The 25,864-nt window shown below is 66.4% G+C and overlaps 3 protein-coding genes across 4 annotated transcripts; 1 reads left to right on the forward strand and 2 right to left on the reverse strand.

Annotated features, from left to right (window-relative positions):
* Window positions 1-422: 422 nt before the first annotated feature.
* MOGS (mannosyl-oligosaccharide glucosidase) lies at window positions 423-4,877 on the forward strand. Of its 2 annotated transcripts, XM_074992133.1 has the most exons (4): window positions 423-806; window positions 881-1,098; window positions 1,475-1,665; window positions 3,015-4,877. In XM_074992133.1, exons 1-4 carry the CDS (start codon window positions 482-484, stop codon window positions 4,741-4,743), a joined length of 2,463 nt encoding a protein of 820 aa, XP_074848234.1. In that variant the 5' UTR covers window positions 423-481; the 3' UTR covers window positions 4,744-4,877. The 2 variants fall into 2 exon arrangements, with proteins under 2 accessions (XP_074848234.1, XP_074848235.1); XM_074992134.1 differs by lacking the exon at window positions 881-1,098 and having other exon boundaries at window positions 424-806; window positions 1,527-1,665.
* A 585-nt stretch (window positions 4,878-5,462) lies between these two features.
* WBP1 (WW domain binding protein 1) lies at window positions 5,463-11,905 on the reverse strand. Its single transcript, XM_074992152.1, is given in 5 exon segments — window positions 5,463-6,753; window positions 7,012-7,173; window positions 8,166-8,268; window positions 11,658-11,758; window positions 11,761-11,905. Coding segments are annotated over 5 exon segments (1,140 nt in total). The 5' UTR covers window positions 11,891-11,905; the 3' UTR covers window positions 5,463-6,109.
* Window positions 11,906-14,666: 2,761 nt separating this feature from the next.
* INO80B (INO80 complex subunit B) lies at window positions 14,667-18,738 on the reverse strand. The gene is made up of 5 exons (XM_074992151.1): window positions 18,552-18,738; window positions 17,871-18,069; window positions 17,412-17,530; window positions 16,313-16,488; window positions 14,667-15,923 (listed from the first exon to the last, which is right to left on the reverse strand). Exons 1-5 carry the CDS (start codon window positions 18,733-18,735, stop codon window positions 15,459-15,461), a joined length of 1,143 nt encoding a protein of 380 aa, XP_074848252.1. The 5' UTR covers window positions 18,736-18,738; the 3' UTR covers window positions 14,667-15,458.
* Window positions 18,739-25,864: the final 7,126 nt, after the last annotated feature.

Consider the following 25,864-nt stretch of genomic DNA (forward strand, 5'->3'; position numbering starts at 1 on the left):
GGGGCTCCGCCTCCCTCCCCGAGCCGGCTGACGTGGCAGCCCGAGGGAGTGGGGCACGCGAAAGCTGACGGGGGAGAGGCGGGGCCGACAAGCACTGACGCAGGGGGCGGGGCGGGGAGCTCGCATGGGGGCGGGGCTGGCGAGTTCTGACACGGGGGGCGGAGCCGCCGGCCTCTGACGCGGGGGGCGGGGCCGGCGAACGCCGAGGCGGGGCGTGGAGCAGGTGAGCTCGGATGGGGCGGGGCGGGGCCGGCGAGTTGTGACGCCGACGCGGGGTCGGGGCTGACGGCCTGTGACGCGGAGGGCGGGGCCGGCGAATAGTGACGCCGACGCGGGGTCGGGGCTGACGGCCTGTGACGCGCGGGGCGGGGCCGGCGAGTTGTGACGCGAGGTCGGGGCTGACGGCCTGTGACGCGAGGGGCGGGGCCGGCGCACGCTGACGCGGGGGCGAGCTCGGTCTCCCTGTCCGGCCGGCGCGGCCATGGCGCGGGAGCGCAGGCGGCGCGGCCCCGAGAAGGCGGCGCGGCGGGACGGCGGAGCCGGAGTCGGGGCCGGGCCCGCGGCGAGGCCGGGCCGGGGCTGGGCGCTGCTGGCGCTGGCCGCGCTGGGGCTCGCCGCCGGCCTGGCCTACGGGCTCTACGGGCGCTGGCGGCTCGCCCGCCGCGTGGTCACCCCGCACCCGGCGCCGCGCGTCCTGCCCGCCGGCACCACCGGCCCCCGCGCCGCGCCCGAGCGCTTCTGGGGCTCCTACCGCCCGCACGTCTACTTCGGCATGCGGCCCCGCAGCCCGCGGCCGCCCGTGGCAGGTAGGGCCGGGGCGGGGCGGGGCGGGGCGGGGGGCCGCGGGCCCCTCGGGCTCACCCCGCTCCTGCCTCCCCAGGGCTGATGTGGCTGCTGCAGACGGCGGAGCCGCAGCTGCGCCACACGTGCGAGCAGAGCGACGGGCTGCCCCGCTACGGCTGGCTGCTGCACGACGGGCTGCGCTTCGGGGCGCAGGAGATCCGCGACCGCGGCCTCGTCTTGCGCACGGAGTTCGTGAAGCGGCTGGGTGGGGAGCACGGCGGGGACTGGAGCTGGCGGATCACAGCCAGGCCGGAGGTGGGGCCCGGGGGGATGAAGGGCCCTGCGGGGTCCCGGTGCCAGTGGAGCCCGCCCCGGCACCGGAACCCGGGAAGCCCGAGCTCCACTCCCCAAGCCGCTGTAGCCGTAAGGCCTCGTGTCTGTCCGAGCCCCTTCGCCCCAGGCCGTGTGACGTTTCCTGCTCTCGCTGTCCCGTGGCCGGCCCGGCGGCTCGAGCTGAGACTTAGAGGCTGGGCCCAGCGTCTGTCCCCCGGGGGTGTCGTGCAGTGGGTGGCTTCTGGCTGCCAAGTGTCAGGGGCTGCCCCAATACACCCTCCAGCCGTGTAAGCGTCCCGCGTCCTCCAGCACAGGCGCCAGGGCGAGCGGTGGCCAGTGCCTGTCTCCCTCTTTGCAGGGTGTGGGTGATCAGACCTCGCTCCTCTCCCTTTTCTTCTACGTGGCCACAGACGGGCAGGGCACGCTGCAGCCCCACCTGGAGGGGACGCGGCTGGTGTCTGTGACGGGGACCTCGGAGGAGCTGGGCTCTTTCAACATCACCTTCCACAAGCCCACCACAGAGAGCGGGGAGGCCCTTAAGTATGCCAGGTATTGTCGGGGGAGCGTGGAGCATGGTGGGAGCCCTGGCTCTGGCGACTGCTCCTGGCTGGCAGAGGACCGGGCTCTCCCGGCAGGCGGGGCTGTGGCTGGCAGAGGACTGGGCTGTCCTGGCAGGGGCTGCTGCGGCAGGCGGGGCCCTGGCTGGCAGAGGACTGGGCTGTCCTGGCAGGGGCTGCTGCGGGAGGCGGGGCCCTGGCTGGCAGAGGACTGGGCTCTCCCAGCAGGGGGCGCTGCGGGAGGCGGGGCCCTGGCTGGCAGAGGACTGGGCTGTCCTGGCAGGGGCTGCTGCGGGAGGCGGGGCCCTGGCTGGCAGAGGACTGGGCTGTCCCAGCAGGGGGCGCTGCAGCAGGCGGGGCCCTGGCTGGCAGAGGACTGGGCTGTCCCAGCAGGGGGCGCTGCGGGAGGCGGGGCCCTGGTTGGCAGAGGACTGGGCTGTCCCAGCAGGGGGCGCTGCGGGAGGCGGGGCCGTGGCTGGCAGAGGACTGGGCTGTCCCAGCAGGGGGCGCTGCGGCAGGCGGGGCCCTGGTTGGCAGAGGACTGGGCTGTCCTGGCAGGGGCTGCTGCGGGAGGCGGGGCCGTGGCTGGCAGAGGACTGGGCTGTCCCAGCAGGGGGCGCTGCGGGAGGCGGGGCCCTGGTTGGCAGAGGACTGGGCTGTCCCAGCAGGGGGCGCTGCGGCAGGCGGGGCCGTGGCTGGCAGAGGACTGGGCTGTCCCAGCAGGGGGCGCTGCGGCAGGCGGGGCCGTGGCTGGCAGAGGACTGGGCTGTCCCAGCAGGGGGCGCTGCGGGAGGCGGGGCCGTGGCTGGCAGAGGACTGGGCTGTCCCAGCAGGGGGCGCTGCGGCAGGCGGGGCCGTGGCTGGCAGAGGACTGGGCTGTCCTGGCAGGGGCTGCTGCGGGAGGCGGGGCTGTGGCTGGCAGAGGACCGGGCTGTCCCAGCAGGGGGCGCTGCGGGAGGCGGGGCCCTGGCTGGCAGAGGACTGGGCTGTCCCAGCAGGGGGCGCTGCGGCAGGCGGGGCCGTGGCTGGCAGAGGACTGGGCTGTCCCAGCAGGGGGCGCTGCGGCAGGCGGGGCCCTGGCTGGCAGAGGACTGGGCTGTCCCAGCAGGGGGCGCTGCGGCAGGCGGGGCCGTGGCTGGCAGAGGACTGGGCTGTCCTGGCAGGGGCTGCTGCGGGAGGCGGGGCCGTGGCTGGCAGAGGACTGGGCTGTCCTGGCAGGGGCTGCTGCGGGAGGCGGGGCCGTGGCTGGCAGAGGACCGGGCTGTCCCAGCAGGAGGCGCTGCGGGAGGCGGGGCTGTCCTGGCCCGGTCCCCTCTAGCCCTGACCCTGTGTCCCTTGCAGCTATAACCACCTGGACGCCAGGAGCCCGGGGCTGCACCGCCTGACGGATGTGGTGAAGAACAGCCTGAGTAATCGGTTTGTTTACGCGGCGCCAGGTGGCCCCAAGCGCCGCTACTTTGCTGTGCACACGTTTCCGGTGCTGTCGGAGGAGCTGGGCCAGGCCCCACACAGCCACCTGCTGCTGCACCAGGTGACACTGCAGCCGCCCTGCCACGTGGAGGTGACCTTTGAGTCTGGCAGCTTCCTGGGGCGCCCCGGCTCGCTGGTGGGGCGGGCGCTGACGGAGGAGCTGGCCCACCACGTGGCCGCCTTCGAGCAGCGCTTCGAGGAGACCTTCGCCCTGGGCCGCAAGGGCTTCCCGCTCCAGCAGCAGCGGTTTGCCCAGGCTGCCCTCAGCAACATGCTCGGGGGAATGGGCTACTTCCACGGGCACTCCCTGGTGCAGTCTGCCCACAGCCAGCAGCCCCTGCCCTACCTCGAGGGCTCCCTGTTCACAGCTGTGCCCTCCCGCTCCTTCTTCCCCCGGGGCTTCCTCTGGGATGAGGGCTTCCACCAGCTGCTGCTGGCCCGCTGGGACCCTGCCCTAAGCCGTGAGGTCATTGCCTACTGGCTGGACCTCATGAATGTGGAAGGCTGGATCCCGCGGGAGCAGATCCTGGGCGACGAGGCACGAGCCAAGGTCCCCCCGGAATTCATCCTGCAGCACAATGAGGCTGCCAACCCGCCCACCCTCTTCCTGGCGCTGGAGCAGCTCCTGCGGGAGCCAGCCCAGGGCCCGGCAGAGCTGGCCTACCTGCGGCGGCTCTACCCCCGCCTGCGCACATGGTATGAGTGGTACAACAGCACCCAGGTGGGGCCGCTGCCCTACACCTTCCGCTGGCGGGGCCGGGACCCGGACACCAACCTCTTCCTCAACCCCAAGACGCTGACCTCAGGGCTGGACGACTACCCTCGCGCTTCCCACCCCTCCCCGGCTGAGCGCCACCTGGACCTGCGCTGCTGGATGGCCCTGGCCTCGGGGGTCATGGCTGAGGTGGCTGAGCAGCTGGGCGAGCCAGCGGCCGAGTACCGGCTCATGCAGCAGGCGCTGAGTGACAATGCCCAGCTGGAGCAGCAGCACTGGGCTGAGCAGCTGGGCATGTTTGCTGACTATGGCAACCACAGCGAGGCCGTGGTGCTGGAGCGTGAGAAGGTCAGGGTGCCGCCAGGGCGGCCCCAGCCCCCTGCCCGGCTGGTGCGGGTGGTGCGTAAGCCACCCATGCTGCAGTTCGTGGGGGCCCTGGGCTATGTCAGCCTGTTCCCCCTCCTGCTGCAGCTGCTGCAGCCCAGCTCACCCCACCTGGGCCGCATCCTGGGGGACATGCGGAGTGAGCAGAAGCTGTGGACACCGTATGGCCTGCGCTCGCTTGCTCCCACCAGCCCCCTCTACATGAAGCACAACACCGAGCATGACCCCCCCTACTGGCGGGGGGCCATCTGGGTCAACATGAACTACCTGGCAGTGCGGGCGCTGCACCACTACGCCAGGCGCGAGGGCCCTTACCGGCACCAGGCTGCTGAGCTCTACCATGAGCTGCGGGCCAACCTCCTAAGCAACCTGTACCGGCAGTATGCGGAGAGCGGCTACCTCTGGGAGCAGTACAGCGACAGCACCGGCCGGGGCCAGGGCTGCTACCCCTTCACAGGCTGGTCTGCCCTGGTGGTGCTCCTCATGGCCGAGGAGTACTAGGGCCTGCGGCCTGTTGGTGGGGCACCGTGCGTTCCCTTGTCTGTCTCAGGAGTGTTAATGGGGGTCTTTGCCCATTGCGTGCCAGGGTGCGGGAAAGGGGCTAGTTTTTAAAAAATAAAGCTGAGTGGCTTTAATCTCCCCAGGCTGCTGCCATCAGTAGGGATCAGCTGGGTGGGAGGAGGAGCTAGAAAGCCCCCTGCTAGGGCTGGCACCATTCCTACAGCCAGTGCTGCACTGTTGGCTGGCAGCCCTCAGTGGCTACAGAGGGGTGCACAGAGGCAGCTGGTTCTCTTGCAATGCACCTGCTCAGCAGCAGGGACCCCAAGCAACATCGCAGGGCCCACAGGGCTGGCCCAGCAGCCTGCTTCCTGCACCCGGGAGCCCCAGTGCCCTCTGCAGCCCAGGGCTGGCCCAGCAGCCTGCTTCCTGCACCCGGAAGCCCCAGTGCCCTCTGCAGCCCAGGGCTGGCCTGCCTTTGCTGGGACCTGCCCCTGCTCCCTCAGGAGAGGGTTGTTACGCTTCAGTCTGGCACCACAGTGGGGAGAGACGGGGTTGGAGAAGCAACCCCTGATGGCTACTGTCCTTGTCTTCACGCTTCCCACTTACTTGTGGTGCCCTGGCCCCTCAGCTGCCAGTTCACAGTGGTAGCCAGAGCATGCCCGGCCCTGCTCCCTGGCTAAGGAAACATTCACCCCACAGCCCCAGCACACACTCCAGGCTGCAATTCCACATCTCTTTAATAATGAGAACGCTACTGCAGTTCCTGTCACCTGCACAGAGGCTACAGCTCCTGCCGAGGCAGCAGAGCAGCCCCAGCCAGGCACAAGGCAGGCCCCTGGCCAGCTGCCCCGTGCTCCCCAGGAGAAGCACTTCAGAGACAGGGGCCATTGGACAGGAATAATCTGAGTCGTGCAATTCCACCAAAACCCAGTCCCCCTGGGAACGCTACAGAGGAGGGGATGGCCCCCAGGCAGTGCTACACAGGGGACCTGACAAACAGCAGCACGGAAGAGTGAAGGACACACACCCAACAGCTGGGGGGACAGCCTCCCAGCCAGGCACTCCCCAGGGGCTCCAGGCTAGAGTCCACAGCCCAGGGAGGACGGAGTCTGAGCCAGGTGGGGCTGCTGCAAGCTGCCCCCAACCAGCACACAGGGCAGCAGCAGAACTGGAGGCAGAGCCCAGTCACAACTCTCAGGACAAGGAGGGGCTGGCAGACAGCTGCCCTGGCCCCGGCTCCTCTCTCACTGCCTGGCAGGATGAGGCCAGGGGCCAAGGCAGCCCCACCAGCGGGAAGGGTGACAAGGCCAGCTCACCCCCAGGACCAGGCTCCGCTGGCAGGGCTGCTAGGCAGGGGGGCGGGGGCTCAGACAGGCCTGACAGGCGAGCTAGGTTCTTCACTGCCCCCGTCACTCTGCAGCCCACAGAGGCTCTTGTGCTCTGAGAGCTGGGGGGACTCCGGCCCCACCTTGCTGAGCAGGTGCAGCTCCTCCTCCTCCTCCTGGCAGCGCCCCACCTCAATGCCCGAGTCGCCCGTCAGGCGCCGGTGCCGGAAGTGCTCGCTGCTGTCCCCCTCGGCCGCACCCTCCTCCTCCTGCTCCTCCTCGATGTCTGAGCAGTGGTGGCAGTCGGCCTCACAGAAATCCACGTTGGAGGAGAAGAGGGTCTGCTTGGCAGGGGCCTCGCGTGGGACCGGCTCCTCGGGCAGCTCCCAGCTGGCGCCGGTGCTGCTGCTGCCCCCTTCCTCGCTGGGCGTGCTGGCCTGGCTGCGCTCCGTCTCGTCCGTGAGCTGCACCGACAGCGACGTGCTGCTGGGGGAGGTGAGGCAGCTGGACTCGCACGAGCAGCTGGTGAAGTTCTCCGAGCTGGGAGACAGGCTCACAGGACTGGAGCCCAGGCGGCTGTGCGGCCTGCCCAGCTGGGCCAGGATGGCGCTGTAGGGCGGGGGAGGAGTGCTGGGATGGTGAGCCACCTCCTCGTAGGCGGGCAGCTTAAAGGAAGCCAGCATCCCTGGAACGGGAAGGGAAGGAGTCACCTGAGAACCCTGAGGGAGCCAGCCACAATCACTGCCCTTCCCCCAGCGACCCACCCGCCCGGCGCAGCCCATCCCCCAGGAGCTGCTCCCCCGCCCTACCGCCGACTCCACACCCAGCCCGTGACGGCAGCAGGCTCAGCAGCCCCCGCTCCAGCAGAGGTCCAGAGCGCAGCTGCTTCCCAGCTCGGGCCGGGCGCCCCGGGGGAAGGGCAGAGGCTGGGCCTGGCACTCACTGAGGTCCAGCATGGAGCTGGGGTAGTTGCAGGCACCGTGGTAGGCGATGAGGTTGATCTCACGCTGCCGCTGCTGCTGCTGCAGGCGCAGTTTGGCCCGGCGGTGCCGGTAGGCGCAGCAGCAGCTGAAGAGGATGAGAATGGTCCAAAGGAGCCAGAACCCTACAGGCAGGAGACCCCCTTGAGACCGACCCTCCGCCGGGAGCCCCGGTGCTGCCCACGGCACCCCCCCACCCGCAGCGCCCCTGCTGGGAGAAACTGGGAGCCCCTCCCACAACCAGTGCCCTGCCGGGCCCCGCAGCGCCCCCTGCCGGGAGAAGCTGGGAGCTCCCCCCCCACAACCAGCACCCTGCCGGGCCCTGCAGCACCCCCTGCTGGGAGAAACTGGGAGCCCCAGCGCCCTGCCAGGCCCCGCAGTACCCCCTGCAGGGAGAAACTGGGAGCTCCCCCGCCCCAGCCAGCACCCTGCCAGGCCCCGCAGCACCCCCTGCTGGGAGAAACTGGGAGCCCCCCCCCACCCAACCAGCACCCTGCCAGGCCCTGCAGCGCCCTCTGCTGGGAGAAACTGGGAGCGCCCCCCCCAACCAGCGCCCCGCAGGGCCCCACAGCGCCCCATTGGGAGAAACTGGGAGCCCCCCCCACCCAGCCAACACCCTGCCGGCCCCTCAGCGCCCCCTGCTGGGAGAAACTGGGAGCGCCCTGCAGGGCCCCACAGCGCCCCATTGGGAGAAACTGGGAGCCCCCCCCCCACCCAGCCAGCACCCTGCCGGCCCCCCAGCGCCCCCTGCTGGGAGAAACTGGGAGCCACCCCTCCCCCCACCCAGCCAGCGCCCTGCAAGGCCCCACAGTGCCCCCTGCTGGGAGAAACTGGGAGCTGCCGCCCCCCCCCCCAGCCCAGCCAGGGCCCTGCAGGGCCCCACAGCGCCCCCTGCTGGGAGAAACTGGGAGCCACCCCCCCCCGCCCAGCCAGGGCCCCACAGCGCCCCCTGTTGGGAGAAACTGGGAGGCCCCCCCACCCAACCAGTGCCCTGCAGGGCCCCACAGCGCCCCGTTGGGAGACGCTGAGAGCTCCACCCACCCCAGTGAGGATCCCCCAGAGGGAGGTGCTGGCCCATCCCTGGGGAAGGCTGCTGCCACCCCATCTCCCCACTCACACCAGAGCTCGTAGTAGTAGGTGCAGCAGCCAGTCTCTCCGCAGCAGTGGCCTGTCTCGCACACGTAGGGCTGGTTCTTAACCCCCGGGCAGTATTCCCGAGCCTGCAGCAAGAGGGCCGGGGGTTACCCTCCCCCCACGCTGCGCTGGCACCCGCCAGCTCCCCCACACACACTGCACAGCCACCTGCCAGCTCCCCCCCGTGTGTGCCACCCTCCCCCCACGCTGCGCTGGCACCCACCAGCTCCCCCCCATGCCATGCAGCCACCCACCAACTCCCCCCGGTGTGTGCCACCCTCCCCCCATGCTGCGCTGGCACCCGCCAGCTCCCCCCACACACACCGTGCAGCCACCCGCCAGCTCCCACCTGGTGTGTGCCACCCTCCCCCCACACTGCACAGCCACCCGCCAGCTCCCCCCGGTGTGTGCCACCCTCCCCCCATGCTGTGCTGGCACCCGCCAGCTCCCCCCACACACACCGTGCAGCCACCCGCCAGCTCCCACCTGGTGTGTGCCACCCTCCCCCCACACTGCACAGCCACCCGCCAGCTCCCCCCGGTGTGTGCCACCCTCCCCCCATGCTGTGCTGGCACCCGCCAGCTCCCCCCACACACACCGTGCAGCCACCCGCCAGCTCCCACCTGGTGTGTGCCACCCTCCCCCCACACTGCACAGCCACCCGCCAGCTCCCCCCGGTGTGTGCCACCCTCCCCCCATGCTGTGCTGGCACCTGCCAGCTCCCCCCAGTGTGTGCCACCCTCCCCCCACACCACACAGCCACCCGCCAGCTCCTCCCTCCACACACACCGCACAGCCACCCGCCAGCTCCTCCCCCCACACACACCGCACAGCCACCCACCAGCTCCCCCCACTCTGTGTGCCACCCTCCCCACACACACTGCACAGCCACCTGCTAGCTCCCCCCAATGTGTGCCACCCTCCCCCCACGCTGCGCAGGCACCCGCCAGCTCCCCCACACACACCATGCAGCCACCCACGAGCTCCCCCCAGCGTGTGTGCCACCCTCCCCCCACACTGTGCTGGCACCTGCCAGCTCCCCCCGGTGTGTGCCACCCTCCCCCCACACACTGCACAGCCACCCGCCAGCTCCCCCCACACACACTGCACAGCCACCCGCCAGCTCCCCCCAGGGTGTGTCACACTCCCCCATGCTGCGCTGGCAGCCCCCACAACATACACCGCATAGCCACCCTCCCCTTGTCATGAATGAGTGCAGGGATGGGGTTAATCTTCTAAGGTAGCCTGCATCCCACGTGAGCCAATGGGTAAAGTGACTGTTGAAGTTCCCGAGGTTTTTTCTCCTCCCTGGATGCAGGGAGAGGAGCCGGGGGGATCGCTCCCCAACAGCTGGAATGAAATCAGACTGTCATGACCATGGCGCAATCAGCCAGAAAGGTCTAAGTACAATGTAGAGTTAGACACCTCCAGGTGATGTTTTATTTTAAATGTGGATGGACTTTTCTGCCCTGGGTTCACTTTTGTGCTCCTGTTTGATTTGGTGTTTGTCCCTGTACCTTTTAAGCTGAATCCCAGGGAAACATTTTTCTCTGGGTGCAGCCCCACGATTTATTTTTCTCCTGTTTTGTGAACAATCGCTTTTGTAAGCACCTGACTTGATTTCTGTGTCCTACAAAGAGTCTGGGCCTCCCACCGAATGTTGGGTACTAACTGACAGGTTCTGTGTCCAGCGCTCTCATGAAGGGAAGTTAAAGAGCTTGTGGTACCCCACAGGAAGACACGGAAGTGTGTCTTGTTGGGGTAAGGTGTTTTCTTCCCCCTCACTTGGTGGTGGCACCAAAACTACCCCCAGGGCCAGGGAATCAGTGACACTGGACAGTTTTAAGACAAAGCCTGTTTATATGCCAGGTTCTCTGCATGTTTTTAAATCTCCACAGGGCCTCACTTTCTGCACTCGGAGTGTAGGGAGAGGAGGAACTCCAGGCCACCCACCAGCCCTTTCCATTGCACAGCCACCCACCAGCCCTCCCCCCACCTTGGTGTGTCACCCCCTCACTGCACAGACACCTACCAGCCCTCCCCAGCCCTCCGTGCATGTCACTCTCCTGCCCCACACTACACAGCCCACCAGTCCCTCAGTGTGGTGCCTTCCCACCACACTGTATAGTCACCCCCCACCCGCTAGCCGCCCACTCTCCCACACGTTACACTGGCACCCATAGGGGCACAGCCCCTGCTGTTAGAGCTCCAGGGAAGCCCAGGAACCACTCAAGTTGCAATTGGTTGACTGGAGGAATTGCAACCACTCAAGTTGCAATTGGTTGACTGGACCCAGCTGCAATGGCTGAGGGTCTCCTAGCTGCATGATGCTCTACAGGACGCATGCTGGGCATCCACAGAGCCTCTGGTGGCAACTGCTCAAGCAGCATCTGGCAGCCAGCCAGGATATGTGCCACATCCCATGAAGCACACAGGGCTCTGGCTGGCTCAAGTGAGCGCGTCCCAATGCGCCCACTCCTCTGCAGAGCCAACCTGTCACCCCGTGGCTGCAGGACAGCACTCATCTTCTGCAGTACCCGCTAGCACTGAGGGTGGAGAGTCCTCAGCTGCCTGCTGTGCCGGGGCCCACGAGAGGAAGTGCAACACCTTTACAAGACTGGAGCGAGGCCGATGCCCTCCCTAGGGACCCCTCTCATCAGCTGCTCTCTGAAGTCCCCTACCTCACCATCCCTGGCGAGTCCCCCAGCAGGGCGCTGCCCCATTCTCTTAGCAGGGGTCAGGGTGGCCTCCCTCCCGACCCTCATCTGAGCCTTTCCAAAGCCTCTGAGAGCTTGTCCACACAAAGCTACTCTAGCTTATTGTGGGTGTGATGTTACCCTCCGCCTAGACAAGAGCCCTGTGCCCTTTGGCTGAAACGTGAGAGCTTAGGCTGGGGGTGTCCGGCCGGGGCACAGCCCGGTCCGCCCTAAACCAGGCTCGCTGCGGTTCGCCTGAGGGCAGTTTGAGCTCAGCAAACACCGCCGCAGGAGGCAGCGCAGGTTTCCCAACCTGGTTTAAAACGGGCACAGAGCTCACCCTCCGCCGCAGGGACTCGGCAGCACTTTCCCTCCTACACAGGGCGGCCAACCGGTCCTGGCCAAGGCGGCTTCGGCCGCTGCAGCCCACGCAGCTGCCAGCCCCACGGCAAACGCCCTGCTGGGCCGTGAGCCGCGTCCGCACAGGGGATTCCCGCTCCCCCGGGACAGGACAGGACCTTGCCCCGCCCCCCGGGTCTGCACGGAGAGCTCCGCCCGCGCAGCGCCCGCACCGGGTAAGGCGGCAACGGGGGCACGCCGGTCGCTCGAGGGGGATTTCACTGGCGCTGGGCTGGCCACGGCCAAAGGGGGGCGCGGCTGGCGGCTCCCAGCTCCCGGCCCCGCCCCGCCCCCGGGACCCTCCCCCCCGGGCCACAGCCCCGCTCCCGGGCCCCCCCGCCTGGCGCGCCCCGGCCCGGCGCGCCCCCCGGTGCCGGTACCTGCTGCTGCTGCCGGCCCAGCAGCGCGGCCCAGGCCCCCTCGGAGCCGCCGCCGCTCCCGGGCTGCTCCATGGCTCCGCCTACAGCCGCCCGCGGCCCCCCGCCACCGCCCCGGCCCCCGCCGCCCGCAGCAGCAGCCGCTCCCCCGGCGCCGGGGCCGCCGCCGCCGCTGCCGCCATCCCGGCCGCCCGGCCCGTCCCCTCAGCCCGGGCCGCAGCCTGCGCCGCCGCCATCACGCCCGGGCCCTGCGCCCGCCCCCGTCGTGCTTCCCGCCAATGCGCAGCGGCGCTGCATTCAGCCGCCAATCAGCGCCGGTTCTGTGGCGTCCGTCAGCCAATCAGCGGCAGTCTAGTCGCTTCTTCACGCCCAACAACAAGAGACAAAGAGACCGAGACCCGCCCGGCGGTGTCTGACAGGAATCTTAGCCAATGGAGCTCGCATCCCCGCCTTACCACGTCTGACTGACAGCAGGCCTGGCCACAGGCAGGGTGCGACTCAGGTTGGTATAGGACCGCTAGCTACTATAACAAATGGGAGGACACCGCCCTCTGGGCGTTCACCTAACTGGTATCTGTCCAATGGCCGGAGGAGACCGCGGCCAGATCGTTACTGACACAAACCAGGGCCAATGGATCCCTTAAGCTGCTTTCCGACTTGATTGACAAGGGAGCTAACCAACAGAACGACGGAGTCAATTTCGGTACTAGTTGCCACAGGCTCTTCCTGGCGGGCGGGGCAGAACCCTGGGGTGCTGTGGGAGGGAGGGAGGGCAGTGTGGAGACCCCACCGGGGCAGGGCACTGTGTGGGGGCGGGGCAGCACGGGCATCCTGGGGTGCTGTGTGGGGCAGGGCAGCGTAAGGACCCTGGAGCGCTGGGGGGGTGAGGGAGTGTGGGGAGGGGCAGTGTGGGGATCCTGGGGTGCTGTGTGGGGCAGGGCAGCGTAAGGACCCTGGAGCGCTGGGGGGGTGAGGGAGTGTGGGGAGGGGCAGTGTGGGGATCCTGAGGTGCTGTGGGGGGCAGGGCAGCATAAAGACCCTGGAGCGCTAGGGGGCGGGTGAGGCAGTGTGGGGATCCTGGGGTGCTGTGGGGGGCAGGGCAGCATAAAGACCCTGGAGCGCTAGGGGGCGGGTGAGGCAGTGTGGGGATCCTGGGGTGCTGTGGGGGGGGGCAGGGCAGCATAAAGACCCTGGAGCGCTAGGGGGCGGGTGAGGCAGTGTGGGGATCCTGGGGTGCTGTGGGGGGGCAGGGCAGCATGGGGATCCTTGGCCTACCATCGTAGAGACCCCCACCTGTGCCTACGGTCTACTGCCTATTTCCACCTCTAAGGCCTCAGGGCAGACCTCCAAGTTTACAGCTCTCCTCTGCCCCCCTTGCCTAGGCTCCCCCCGTCCCCTCCCAGTAGGGGCACCTAGCATGACCCCCCCTGCCCCCCAGGGCCAAGGGCAGGACAGCAAGGTGCACAGGCTCAGCAATGGGCTCTCTCATAGCCAGTGTTACCCTGAGACACCTGCCCCCTCCGCAGCACTCACCAGCCAGTCACGCCACAGAATCCCTCTCGCAGGCAAGCCCTTTTCACACACGGCCTTCGCCTGCCCCCATCAAACAGCACCCCGTGCTGCTGCGCTGCAAGCCAGGCCCTTCCGGGCCCTGCTCCCTCACCCTGCCCCCCCATGTTCTGCCTCAGGGGCTGCTGGTCCCCCAGAAGTGTTACCTACCTGTCCCAGGCAGGGCAGTGCTTAGAATGCAGCACAACAGGCTGGGGGACAGGTATGAGCCAGTGCAGCCCGCGGGGCCCCTCTTTCAGCACAGGCACCAACCACGTCACAAGCTGGTGCAGGCGTACCCCACCGTCTGCTGGCGTTCACGCCCGCGTCCACGACGGGCCACACCAGCAAAGCCTGGGCTCCTGAACAGCTGAGCTTTAACCTCCGGGCAGAGAGCCCCATTGGGCCAATGCAGCAGTTTTCCTTCCGGAGATTAAGGACGCCCTGAGCAGCCCGGACCCCCTCCAAGGGAAGGACTGAAAACCTGACCTCGCTTCGAAGTCTGGGCAGGCAGTGCAGGACCCCATGCTGGCCGTGCTGGCCCAGTGCAGGATGAAGGTGAACAGAGAATAGAGCAGAACTGTGTCTCGCCTGCCTATTGCCGGCTCTTGAGCCCAGGGTGTCCAGCCTGGTGCCCTCCCCGCCAGGCCCCGCTCCAGTACTCAGCACTCACTCACAGGATACCGCGGAGGTGCCCCCACCCCCACGGTGCTCACCTGCCGGCAGCTGTGCCAGGAGGGGCCCCAATCCCTGCCGTGCTCCCCAGTGCTGCCGGCAGCCGTGCCAGAAGGGGCTCCCCATCCCCACAGTGCTCCCCTGCCAACAGCTGTGCAAGGAGAGGAGGGGCTGGAGACAGCGGCAGGGAAAACTGGTCTGACTGCTGTATGGCCCTCAGCCCCAGCATCACCAGCCCTCAGCCCCTGACTTGGAGAGTTACCGAAGTTAAATGGATATTCTGCTCCGCACGCTGCACTGGGGCCCGGGGGAGGTGCCCCCAGGCCGGGATGTGCCCCGCACAGGAGCCCGGGACGCACCCTGCACGGGGGGAGGCGCCCCCAGGCCGGGACGCAGTGCCTGCCTGAGTGCAGAACAAAGGGAAGAGAAAGGAATTGCAGCTCCCAGGGCCACGTTTGACCTGCTCACAAGGGCATCTTGGAGCCGGGGGGGAGGGGGTCTCAGGAAGCCCAGGCTCCCGGGTTCCTGCTGCATGCCACAGCCTGGGCACAGGAGGGAGCTCCGCCAGCGGGGCACATCAGAAGGAAGCAGCTCTTGGCTCTGGCTCCCCAGCCTCTACCTCACCCCCCACCTCTTACAGCCCTGTCCACTCCCCGAGGCTCTGGCTGGTGAAATCTGGGTGCGCTGGAAGCGTCCCTGGGCCTGGGACAAAGGGTGGCCGAGGTCACAGGCCGGGCGCCCTTCCACCGCCTTTGCCAACCGAGCCCAAGAGCAAGGGAGCCACAGAACTTCCTTCTGTACCAGTTTACTCAGGGTTCCAGGTGAGGAGCGGCCCTGGCCCCAGGCCCAGCTCCAAGGACCACAGCAGGGAAGAGCAGGAGGGGCCAAGGGGCAGCCCAGCAGAACTCCACCAGACACGCTCCCCACAAACGCTGCGGCCCAAGCCCCCAGCCAGGACTGCACTGAGCCCGAGCTGCAGTACTGCTGCAAGGAGGCAGCAAGTCAAGTTCACAGCCCCACCCATGGGCCTGGGGGCAGCCCAAACTGTGCCCCCCAGCAACCTCCATCCACTTCCGCCCCACTCAGCAGCCTCCTGCGTCAGGTTATTGAGCCTAACAGGCAGCAGAGGACCCCCCCCGATGCCCCGCACAATGCCTGCCCCAGGAGGGAAGGGTACAGCACCTGCAGCAGGGACTCCCCAGCTGCCAGTGCTGGCTGCTTACGTCTCTCCTGGGGTGGAGAGCACAGGGCTGCCCACGTCCCAGACACTCCCCTGCCAGCTGGAAGCTGCCCGCATGGGGCAGGCTGGAGACCCCACTCGGCTGAGCTCAGCCCCTGCTCACGCCATTGCACAGCCGTCCCATGCCCAGGGAGCAGGGGAGAGACAAGGGCAGGCTGCCCTGACTGGGGCCAACCCTGCAGCAGCTTGGGGTTCACATACGACAGCTCCAGGGAACAAGTCTGGCGCAGCGGCAGTCCCAGAAGAGGTCCCGGACGCTGGGGTCCTTGGCTTGCAGTCACAAGGGCAGCAGCGTGTCCTGAGCTGCTGGGAAGTGCCCGTTCTCCTGGGACACAGGGCCCCTAGCCAACAGCCTCCTGCAGCTGCAGGTTCTTCTGGTAGCAGGCGAGGCTGCAGAGAGGCACGCCCGTGTGCGAGCAAGAGTAGCGCTTGAGGTTGGGGCAGCCGCTGACCCCGCAGGGCGTGGGGGCGGGCACGGGCGGCGGGGCACGGGGCGGCAGTGGCAGTGGGACCCCTGGCGGGAAGGACACAGTGATCCGCTCCACAGTGTTGCAGTAGCGGATCATGGGACAGGGGGCCTGCTTGGCCTTGCGCTCCCGCAGCGTCTTCACCTTGGCCTTGGTGGTCTTGGTGAGGCGCTCGATGGTCTGGTTCTTGTTCTCCTCCGCCTTCTTAGCCGCCTGCAGGCGCCGCTTGCGGGCTCGCTCCTCCCGCTTCACCAGCATCTCCTCCGTCAGCTCCTTGGCCTTGTAGCCCATGGGCAGCTCGAGCAGTGGCTGGCTCTGCTGCTTGTGCAGGAGGGCTTTCTGCAGGGGAGCAGAGCACGAGCCAGGGTCAGGCCCACGCACAGGCAGAGGGGGGTTTTCCAAGGAGGGTGGCTGGCTCCAGTCCAGCCTGGGGGAAACTGGCCAGCTCGAGGGAGCACATGTGGGGCTGGGAGCAGGCCTCTCTCGGCAAGGAATGCAGGGAGCCTGGCAGGACGCAGGCGCTGATGCACCGCCCTGGCAGAGCTTGGGCCATAGCTGAATTCTGCGTGACCCCGGCTGCTCTCCACGTGCAACGAGCAGCGGCGAGCACACCCTCCGCCGGTCTCGGCCACAGGCACCACGCAGCGCTGGAGCCTTCTTAGGCCACGTGGAGGGGGAGGTTGATCCCTTGGAACCGGCCTGCACAGCTCAGGTTCCCAGCCCCATACCTGTCTGGCCGTGAGCAGCGACTCGTCCACTTCCTTCCTGAGCTCGCCATTCTCGTCCAGCTCACCCTTCTCCAGCGCGTCCAGCCAGCGCTCCTCCTCCTCGTCCTCCCGGGCAGGGACGCAGCTCTCTGAGTCCAGCTCCGGCAGGGGCGATGGGTCCAGGTTACTGTCTTCATCTGAGCCGTCCCGGCCAGCAGATGGGATGTGAGCACCCGCCCCAGCCCACGCCTCGCGCCAGGGGCTGGCCTGATCCCAAGAGGCTGTTCTCTCGGGGGCAAACACACAACAGACCTGGCAGCGCACTCGCTCTGGTCACGGGCATCATGGGCTGCCACCACCGAACACCTCACAGCATGGCAGAGCCCGGCCTGGCTCCCAGGGCAGCAGCCGCAGCTGCAGCCTTGCCAGCCAGGCGGGAGCAGCGCCAAAGGGGCGTCCAAAGCTAGGTGACTGGGGCAGACCGCACCGGGGAGAAGCCAGGGTCCCTTGAGCTGCATACAGCTGCTCTGTTACTGCCGGCAGGAGGGAAACCACCCTGAGCCTGGCTGGGCGGGATTGCTCATCCTGCTCCTACCTGACCCAGGGCTCTCCACAGCCCCACTGCTGCCCCTGCACACGTTCCCACAGTCACAGCACCCCAGGACTCCCACCAGCCTGTGGCTGCCCCAGAGGTCTCTGCCCACCTTTACTCTGGGACAGGCTGGTGATGTAGCAAGGGGCGCATGAGCGTGACAGGCAGAGCAGCTCACTTGACGGGGGATAACCCGGGGGGGCTGTAACCTAGGCTGGCAGGTGACACCACTGCCCTGAGCACAGAGCAGGGAGGAGCCCAGCTGGGTTTGAAAGGGAGGCGGCAGTTGGAAGGGAGCCAGCCTGCGCTGAGGGGAGAGGGACAGAGAAGGGGGTTAGTTCCCAGGTGGGCCGGCTGTACTAACACCGCTGTGCTGTCTCCGTCGCCTAAGGAGCTCCTTGTGCTAATGCTGAGCGAGTTACTCCTGGCTGCGGCTGGGTGCAGCGCCTGGGGACCCCGGCTCCTTTGGCCATTGGTCGGGAATGGTGTGGAGGAGCACGGTGCAGAGGTTTCACATGGAGCACTTACCCAGCCAGGCACGATACTGCTCAATGGGGACCCCCTCCATGGGCTCGTCCTCGTCATCCGCGACCGTCAGGGGGGAGGGGGAGCGCGGCACCTCAGGGATCACCGTGAAGGTTGGCACACTGGGGAGAGAGCCCATGCCCAGCCTCTTAGGGGGAGCAGAGCTTGCACGCCCATGCCAAGTGCTGCCCCAGGAGCTGCGGGCATGTCTTCCCGCACACAGCAGTCGTCAGACAGGCCCCAGGGCAGATGGGCCCTTGTTGTGTTCTGGGGAAGGGAAGCAGAGTAGGGACACTGGGCTAGCGGACCTCACTGACACACCAGGCATCCAGGCTGCCCTGCTCCAGGCATGTAGCCTGGCTTGCTGAAGCCTGGTCTGGGCCGCTACAGAGCGTGGGTTTGCGAGATAAGCTTCAGCCACTGACCTTCCCTGTCCCCGAGAGCAGCCGGGGCCCCTCCTACCTCTTGGTGCCCAGGATCTGCCCCCCCAGCTTGATTTTGAGCTTGAGCTGGGGCTTGGGGAGCAAGGGGCTGGACTCCAGGGTCCCAGAGGAGAAGCTGGAGCCCACAGCCTCATGGTGATGCCGCTTCTTGTGCTTCTTCTTGTGCTTCTTGTGCTTCCTCTTGTGCGAGCTGTGCCCGCTGGGCTCGTCCTGTTCCCCTGGGGACACAGGCAGCCGCTTGGACCTGCTTGCTGTCCACGGGTCCTCCCCCCACCCCCTCCGACTCCCACCCCCACGGGCACCTCCCCGCCCCACCCCCAACTCCTCCACCCCGCCCTGCCCCCGACTCCTCCCCCCCCACGGGCACCTCCCCCCCAGCCCCGCCCCTGACTCCTCCACCCCCACGGGCACCTCCCCCCCAGCCCCGCCCCTGACTCCTCCACCCCCACGGGCACCTCCCCCCCACCTCCCACCCCGCCCTGCCCCCGACTCCTCCACCCCCACGGGCACCTCCCCCCCACCCTGCCCCGCGACTCCTCCACCCCCACGGGCACCTCCCCCTCAGCCCCGCCCCCCGACTCCTCCACCCCCACGGGCACCTCCCCCCGCCTTTCCCGGGGAAGCGGTGGGGAGCCCCGAGCCGGGCCGGGCCGCGCCTGCCCTGACCCGGGGGCCGCCCCCAGCCCCGCTCGCTCCTCACCCGCCTCGGCCCCGTCCATCCCGGCGCCCAGGGCGCCCCCCCGCCGCCAGGCCTTGCTCATCGCGCCGGGCTGGACCGCAGCCGCCGGGGGCGGGGCGGGACGGGGCGAGCTGTTCCGGCGCACGCGGGGCCGCTTCCGCCCCGCACAGGACTCAGCCCAGCGCTCCTCCCGGGCGGCGGCCATCTTTGTGCGGGGCGCAGCGCGCCGCGAAAGGGCCCCGCCGGAAATGGGCTTCGAGCACTTCGTGACCGGCCCGGAGAGTAAAAGCCCGGGGCGCTGCGTGCTCGGGAGCAGCACAAGGGTCCTCCTGCCCCCCGGCAGCCAGCACGGAACCCCCGCCCCCCTGCCGCAAGAGACCCCCAGCACGGGGCGGGGAGCCCCCCCGGAGCTATGCTGGGGCCTGTGCATGGGCGGGGAACCCCCGGAGCTATGCCGGGGCTTGTGCATGGGGGGCACGGGGCGGGGAGCCCCCCGGAGCTATGCCGGGGCCTGTGCATGGGGCGCATGGGGTGAGGACCCCACCGGAGCTATGCCAGGGCCTGTGCATGGGGCGGGGACAACCCGGAGCTATGCCGGGGCCTGAGCATGGGGGGGTATGGGGTGAGGACCCCACCGGAGCTATGCCGGGGCGTGTGCATGGGGGGCATGGGGTGAGGACCCCCCCGGAGCTATGCCGGGGCCTGTGCATGGGGGGCATGGGGTGAGGACCCCCCCGGAGCTATGCCGGAGCCTGGGCATGGGGGGGCATGGGGTGAGGACCCCCCCGGAGCTATGCCGGGGCCTGTGCATGGGGGGCATGGGGTGAGGACCCCCCCGGAGCTATGCCGGGGCGTGTGCATGGGGGGTATGGGGTGAGGACCCCCCCGGAGCATGCCGGGGCCTGTGCATGGGGGGCATGGGGTGAGGACCCCCCCGGAGCTATGCCGGAGCCTGGGCATGGCGGGGCATGTGGTGAGGACCCCCCCGGAGCTATGCCGGGGCCTGTGCATGGGGGGCATGGGGTGAGGAACCCCCCGGAGCTATGCCGGGGCCTGTGCATGAGGGACATGAGGTGAGGAGCCACCAGAGCTATGCCAGGGCCTGTGCATGGGGCGGGGACAACCCGGAGCTATGCCGGGGCCTGGGCATGGGGTGAGGACCCCACCGGAGCTATGCCGGGGCCTGGGCATGGGGGGCATGAGGCGGGGAGCCCCCCGGAGCTATGCCGGGGCCTGTGCATGGGGGACATGGGGTGAGGAACCCCCCAGAGCTATGCCGGGGCCTGGGCATGGGGGACATGGGGTGAGGAACCCCCCAGAGCTATGCCGGGGCCTGTGCTGGGGGACATTGGGTGAGGACCCCCCCGGAGCTATGCCAGGCCCGGGGCATGGGGTGAGGACCCCACCGGAGCTATGCCGGAGCCTGTGCATGGGGGGGCATGAGTGAGGACCCCCTGGAGCTATGCCGGGGCCTGTGCATGGGGGGCATGGGGTGAGGACCCCCCCGGAGCTATGCCGGGGCCTGTGCATGGGGGGCATGGGGTGAGGAACCCCCCGGAGCTATGCCAGGGCCTGTGCATGGGGGGCATGGGGTGAGGAACCCCCCGGAGCTATGCCGGGGCCTGTGCATGGGGGGCATGAGGCGGGGAACCCCCCTGGAGCTATGCTGGGGCCTGGGAATGGGGGGGCATAGGGTGAGGACCCTACCGGAGCTATGCCAGGGCCTGTGCATGGGGGGCATGAGGCGGGGAGCCCCCCGGAGCTATGCCGGGGCCTGGGCATAGGGGGGCATGAGGTGAGGACCCCACCGGAGCTATGCCAGGGCCTGTGTATGGGGGGGCATGAGGCAGGGAGCCCCCCTGGAGCTATGCCGGGGCCTGGGCATGCGGGGGGTATGGGGTGAGGAGCCCCCCGGAGCTATGCCCGGGCCTGTGTATGGGGGGGCATGAGGCAGGAGCCCCCCTGGAGCTATGCCAAGGCCTGTGCTGGGGGACACGGGGCAGGGACCCTGTCCCCCGGAGCTATGCCAGGGCCTGGGCATGGGGCCTGTGCGGGGGGGAGATGGGGCAACCTTCTGCAAACGGGGATCAGCAGAAAGGGGGAGCGAAACCCAGATTACCAGCTCCCGGGGCAGAGACCATGTTTCACCCCTACAAGACAGAGCAGTAGTGATAGCACCTGGAGGCACCCCCCTGCCTGGGCACCATGAAACGAGGGGTTCCCACAAGGGGCCCCCATTTGGCCCTCTGGCTGGTGCTCCCAGCACCCCCTCTCTCTGCAGACGCCAGTGGCTCCTGTGTGCTTGGCACTCTGCGGTGGGCTCGTGGCCTCTTGCAGTAAGGTGCTGCACTGGGAAAACGGATCAGGTGAGATTCCCGCCCTGGGAGCGTTCAGTGCCTGGCTCTGCCCAGGTCTTCCCGTGCAGCCCCAGTCCCTGTCTGTGTAGTGAGGCCAGACTGTGCTGAAGGGACACGGTAAGGGCTTGACTAAGAGATGGGCAGCACGAGTTACCAGCCTGCCCACACTGCAGGCAGAAGCCCTGAAGTAGGGGGAGCAGAGTTGCAAAGGGAGAACCCAGGAGGCCTGCAGTGCAGAGGAGGGAGCTGGGGTGGGCAGAGCTTCCACTGGCTGCGCCCTGCAGGAGGCTCTGCTTGAGCAGAGAGGCAGCTCTCCTGGGGGCAAGTTCACGCTCTGCCCCAAGCCCCCTGGGACTGTGGTACAAACCCATTGCAACTGGACATGTACGTTGCTCTTTGGTAGACCACAACCTTTGTGTAACCTCCTTGAGAATCTGGTATTTTGGGGCTAAATGGCTGAGGCCTTTCTGTGCACCATCAAGTGCTAATCTTCCCCTTGCCCCCTGGGGTGGGAATCTGATCTCTCTGGCTGTGCCCTCCCTTCTGACGAGAGCTGGGCCACAGCTGATCCTCAGGAAGACCCCCGCCCCCGCCCCCACCCAGCCTGCCTGGAGATTTACGTACCAAGCAGGGCACTGCTCTCTGAAAGTTGTTTTGTGAGTCCCAGACACAGAATCCACATGAAGGAATCCCTGTTTATCCCTTACTGGCCCACCAGGCCCACAGCTCCTTTGTCTTCCACCTCCAGACAAACTGGTCAGCCAGCACTTTAATGGAGTGGGCCATTCTGTTAATGACTTAAGAGTTTGCATCTTACCGAAGAGGAACTTTCACAACACTCTTGAAAGAGAGGCTTCTGCACTGTCTTTTACATTCAAATTTGACACATTAACATGTAGTTTGAACCGAGATGTGAATTGTCATTACAGGGGCTCTTTTGCATACTTAGCTTAATCTAATTCTTGACTCCCCCTCCTGCCCCTCTGCTCTCTGGTTTGCTCACCTTGATAATATTTTTCTGATTTGTCCACCTTGATTACTTTTTAGTTCTCTGTGCCTTAAATATTGAGTCTGTTCTGGTCTGAAGAAGTGGGTCTGTCCCGTAAAAGCTCATCACCTAATAAATTATTTTGTTAGTCTTTAAATTGCTACTGAACTGCCTTTTTGTTTTGACAAGAATACAAGTGTTCCCAGCATCTGGAGATGGGGAATTGCTGGCCCTCTCCTGCAAGTGACCTGGCTCAGGACCACACTCCCAGTAAGATGGTCACACTCAGTCCCTTGGTTATCACAGGGCTGCTCACATTCCCTTATAACTTTTGCTTTATATGGATGAACTTCTGTGATGGGGTTCAGGGGTCCCCATGCACTGCACCCCATCCACTGGCAGGAGTGACTCTCACTCATCAGGTACAACAGGAGGTTTATTAGGCAACAGATGCCCAGTTTCTCACAGAAGCATCAGTACAGCAGCCAGAGACAGTCCTTCCAACCCGTCCTGGGGCGAAGACCCTGAGGGGTGCCCCTCTGGGGTGTAGCTTTCTCCTCCCCAGGCTGGCTGCCTTCCAGCTCTCTCTGTTCCCCTAGCCTCTAACTGCTGCCCCCGATTCCAACCCAGCTCGGCTCCTCCCTCCCCTTTGTTCAGGGCAGAGGTGTTACCTGCCAGCCTAGGTTGCAGCCCCAGGGTCATCCTTAGCCACTGGGAGCTGCTCTGCTTGTCTCTCACATCCAGCCTGAGTCTCACACTGGCACCTCCCCCCCTACTCCATCACATCTCTCCCCCCTTCCAGACCGAACTGAGCGGGGTCACTTAGCCAGTGACCTGGGGAAGTTCGGGGCCCTCCCTGCGTGACAGCGCATCGGCTATGGTGTTGTTGTTCCCCTTCACATGGACCACCTCCATGTCGTAGTCCTGCAGGAGCAGACTCCACCGCAGGAGCTTGGCATTGGCCCCTTTCATGTGATGCAGCCAGGTCAGGGGTGAGTGATCAGTGTACACGGTGAAATGCCGTCCAAACAGGTACGGCTGCAGCTTCCCCAGTGCCCACACCATGGCCAGACATTCCTTCTCTATGGCTGTGTAGTTCTGCTCCCGGGGCAGCAGCTTCTTACTCAGGTACACGATGGGGTGTTTCTCCCCTTTGTCATCCACCTGCATTAGCACAGCCCCCAGCCCCACGTCTGAGGCATCGGTGAACACCAGGAAGGGTACAAGAACCATCACTTGGTCCCCGGTGGCATAGGCTCGGGCCCGGGCGTTATGGTCATACCAGACCTTTTGCTTCCTTAGGGCCATGGAGAGGTTCTCCCTGGCCAGGCCCATGAGCTTGGTGAGTTTTTCCCGGAAGGTCAGTACATACTGTACCACTGACTCCCCTTCAGGAGAGGCCGTCCCCTCCCACTCTTCTCTGAGCAAGTCCAGGGGTTACCGTACCCTCCTTCCTTACAGCAGCTCAAATGGGGAGAACCCCGTGGATTCCTGGGGCACCTCCCTGTATGCAAACAGCAGGTGGGGTAAGTACTTGTCCCAGTCATGGGGGTATTGATTCATGAAGGTTCTCAGCATCCGCTTTAGAGACCCATTGAACCTCTCCACCAGCCCATTGGTCTGCGGGTGGTAGGCTGTGGCCCAGGTGTGCCAGACCCCACACTTGTCCCACAAGCTTTGCAGCAGGGATGACATGAAGTTGGACCCCTGATCCATGAGGACCTCCTTGGGGAACCCCACTCTGCTGAAAATGGACAGCAGTGCATCCGCCACGGTGTCAGCGTCGACAGAGGTCAAGGCCACTGCTTCTGGGTATCGCGTGGCAAAATCTACCACTACCAAAATATATTTCTTCCCCGAACGCGTTGCCTTGCTGAAGGGGCCCACTATGTCTATAGCCACTTTCTGGAAAGGCTCCTCTATGATGGGCAGTGGCCTTAGGGCAGCTTTCCCCTTGTCCCGGGTCTTCCCCACCCTCTGGCAGGGATCGCAGGTCAGGCAATATAGACGGACAGCTGCAAAGATCCCAGGCCAAAAAAAGTTCTGTAACAACCTTCTCCTGGTGCGGTGGATCCCCTGGTGTCCTCCGAGCGGTACATCATGGGCTAGGTACAGCAGCCTGCGCCGGTACTTTTGGGGAACCACCAGTTGCCTCTGGACCTTCCATGGCTCCGCTTTCGTCTGGGAGCCCATTCGCAGTACAGGAATCCCTTTTCCCACAGGAATCTCTCCCTGCAGCCCTCCCCCAGCTGTGGAGCTGGGCTGAGACTGGCCAGTTCCCTCAGCTTCTGCAAGGAGGGGTCTCTCTGCTGCTCTGCCTGGAACTCTTTGGCCGGGGCAGGGGCAGAAGCCACTTCCCCTTCCCTGCCTGGCTCCAGCACCACTGGCCTGTGAGATCTGGTTTTTGGGGGCCCCCTTTCTCTCAGGGTTGGCCCCTGTGGCTTATGTGGCTTTGGCTGGGCCTGTACCCCCAATCTGGGGAGCGCACCCCTCGTTTTCTTTGGCTACGGGTCAGGACCAGGGCACGAGGGCGTTCACCTTGCCAGTTCTCCAGGTCAGCCCCCATCAGTACATCCGCCGGCAAATGGCTGTGCACGCCCACTTCCTTGGGGCCTTCCTTCTTCCCCCATTTCAGGTGCACCCTCGCCATGGGCACCTTGAAAGGCGTCCCATCAATTCCTGTTACCGTCAGGTGGGAATTGGGTATCATGCAGCCCGGCACCACCACCCCGGGTCGGGCCAGCGTCACGTTGGCACCGGTGTCCCAGAACCCTGTGACCTTTTTCCCGTCTACCTCGAGGTGTTTGAGACACTTGCTCCACAGAGGCAGTGCCGCCCCCACTCTGTAAACTGACCTCTGAGCATTTGGTCCCCCTGAGGAGCTGGTCTGTGAGGCGGACTCGGCCCAATCTGAGTGCCCATTGTCAGCACCACCCGCCTTGGCCGCCAGCCCCTCTGGCTTCTGGGACTCCACCCAGTTGACTCCATGACCCCCCGGCCTGCTCAACCTGTCTGGGAGCCTGGGGCACTGGGCTGCTCTATGCCCCTTTCACCCACAGCAATAACAGCCTGGGTCTTGTTGTGTCCCTCGGGCCGGCTGCTCTGTCCGGGCTCTGTTTGGCTCTCTGGGGGGTGGGTGGCCGGCCGGCCCCTCTTTCCTGGGCTCACCCAAGAGGTGGTCCCCTCTGTCGTACAGTCAGGGACCGGTCTCTCTGAGATTCTCGGTCTCTACGGGACTCCCTCTTCCTCCGGGACTCCCTCTCTTTGTGGGGCTCACTTTCAAACATGGCCCGGCTCTTTGTGAAGTCATCTGCCAGTTTCCCTGCACTGTGTGAATCACCAGGCCTCCGGTCCACGAGCCGCACCCTCAGGTCAGGTGCGCACATCTCGTAGAGTCGCTCCAGGACCGCCAGCTCGATCAGGTCCTCTACGGACTTGACTCCCATTCCGAACGCCCACTTCTGGTAGTATTGCTTCAGGCGGGCGGTTGTATCTACATGGGTTTCCTCTGGCCTCTTCTGCGCCTCCTGGAACTTCTTCTTGTACATCTCCGGAGTCAGCCCGAACTTATGCAGCAGGGCCTGTTTGAACCGTTCATAGTCCCCAGGCTGCAGCCCCTCCAGCTGGCTGAGCACCACTGCGGCCTTCTGGCCCAGCAAGGGGGTGAGGTGACGGAGCCACTCGGCTGGGGGAACCTCGTGCAACTCACAGGCTTACTCAAAGGCGGTAAGGAACTCGTCCATGTCCCCTGGGTCCTGACACTGGGCCAGCACGCGCCTCTCCAAGTGACTGGCCACCCTGAGCCGCCTGGCCCTCTCCCCGCTTACCGCATTTGGGGCCTCTTGGCGTCTCTCCTCTGCCATGGCCCACTCATGCTCCCACTGTCGCTCTCTCTCCTCCCACTGTCTCTCTTGTAGCTGGCGCTCGTGCTCACGCTCTCTTTCCCGTTCCTGGCGCTCATGTTCCCTCTGCCGTTCCTGGGCTTCCAG

This window comes from Carettochelys insculpta, chromosome 4 (genome assembly GCF_033958435.1).
Source record: "Carettochelys insculpta isolate YL-2023 chromosome 4, ASM3395843v1, whole genome shotgun sequence".
In the NCBI taxonomy this organism is placed as follows: domain Eukaryota; kingdom Metazoa; phylum Chordata; order Testudines; family Carettochelyidae; genus Carettochelys; species Carettochelys insculpta.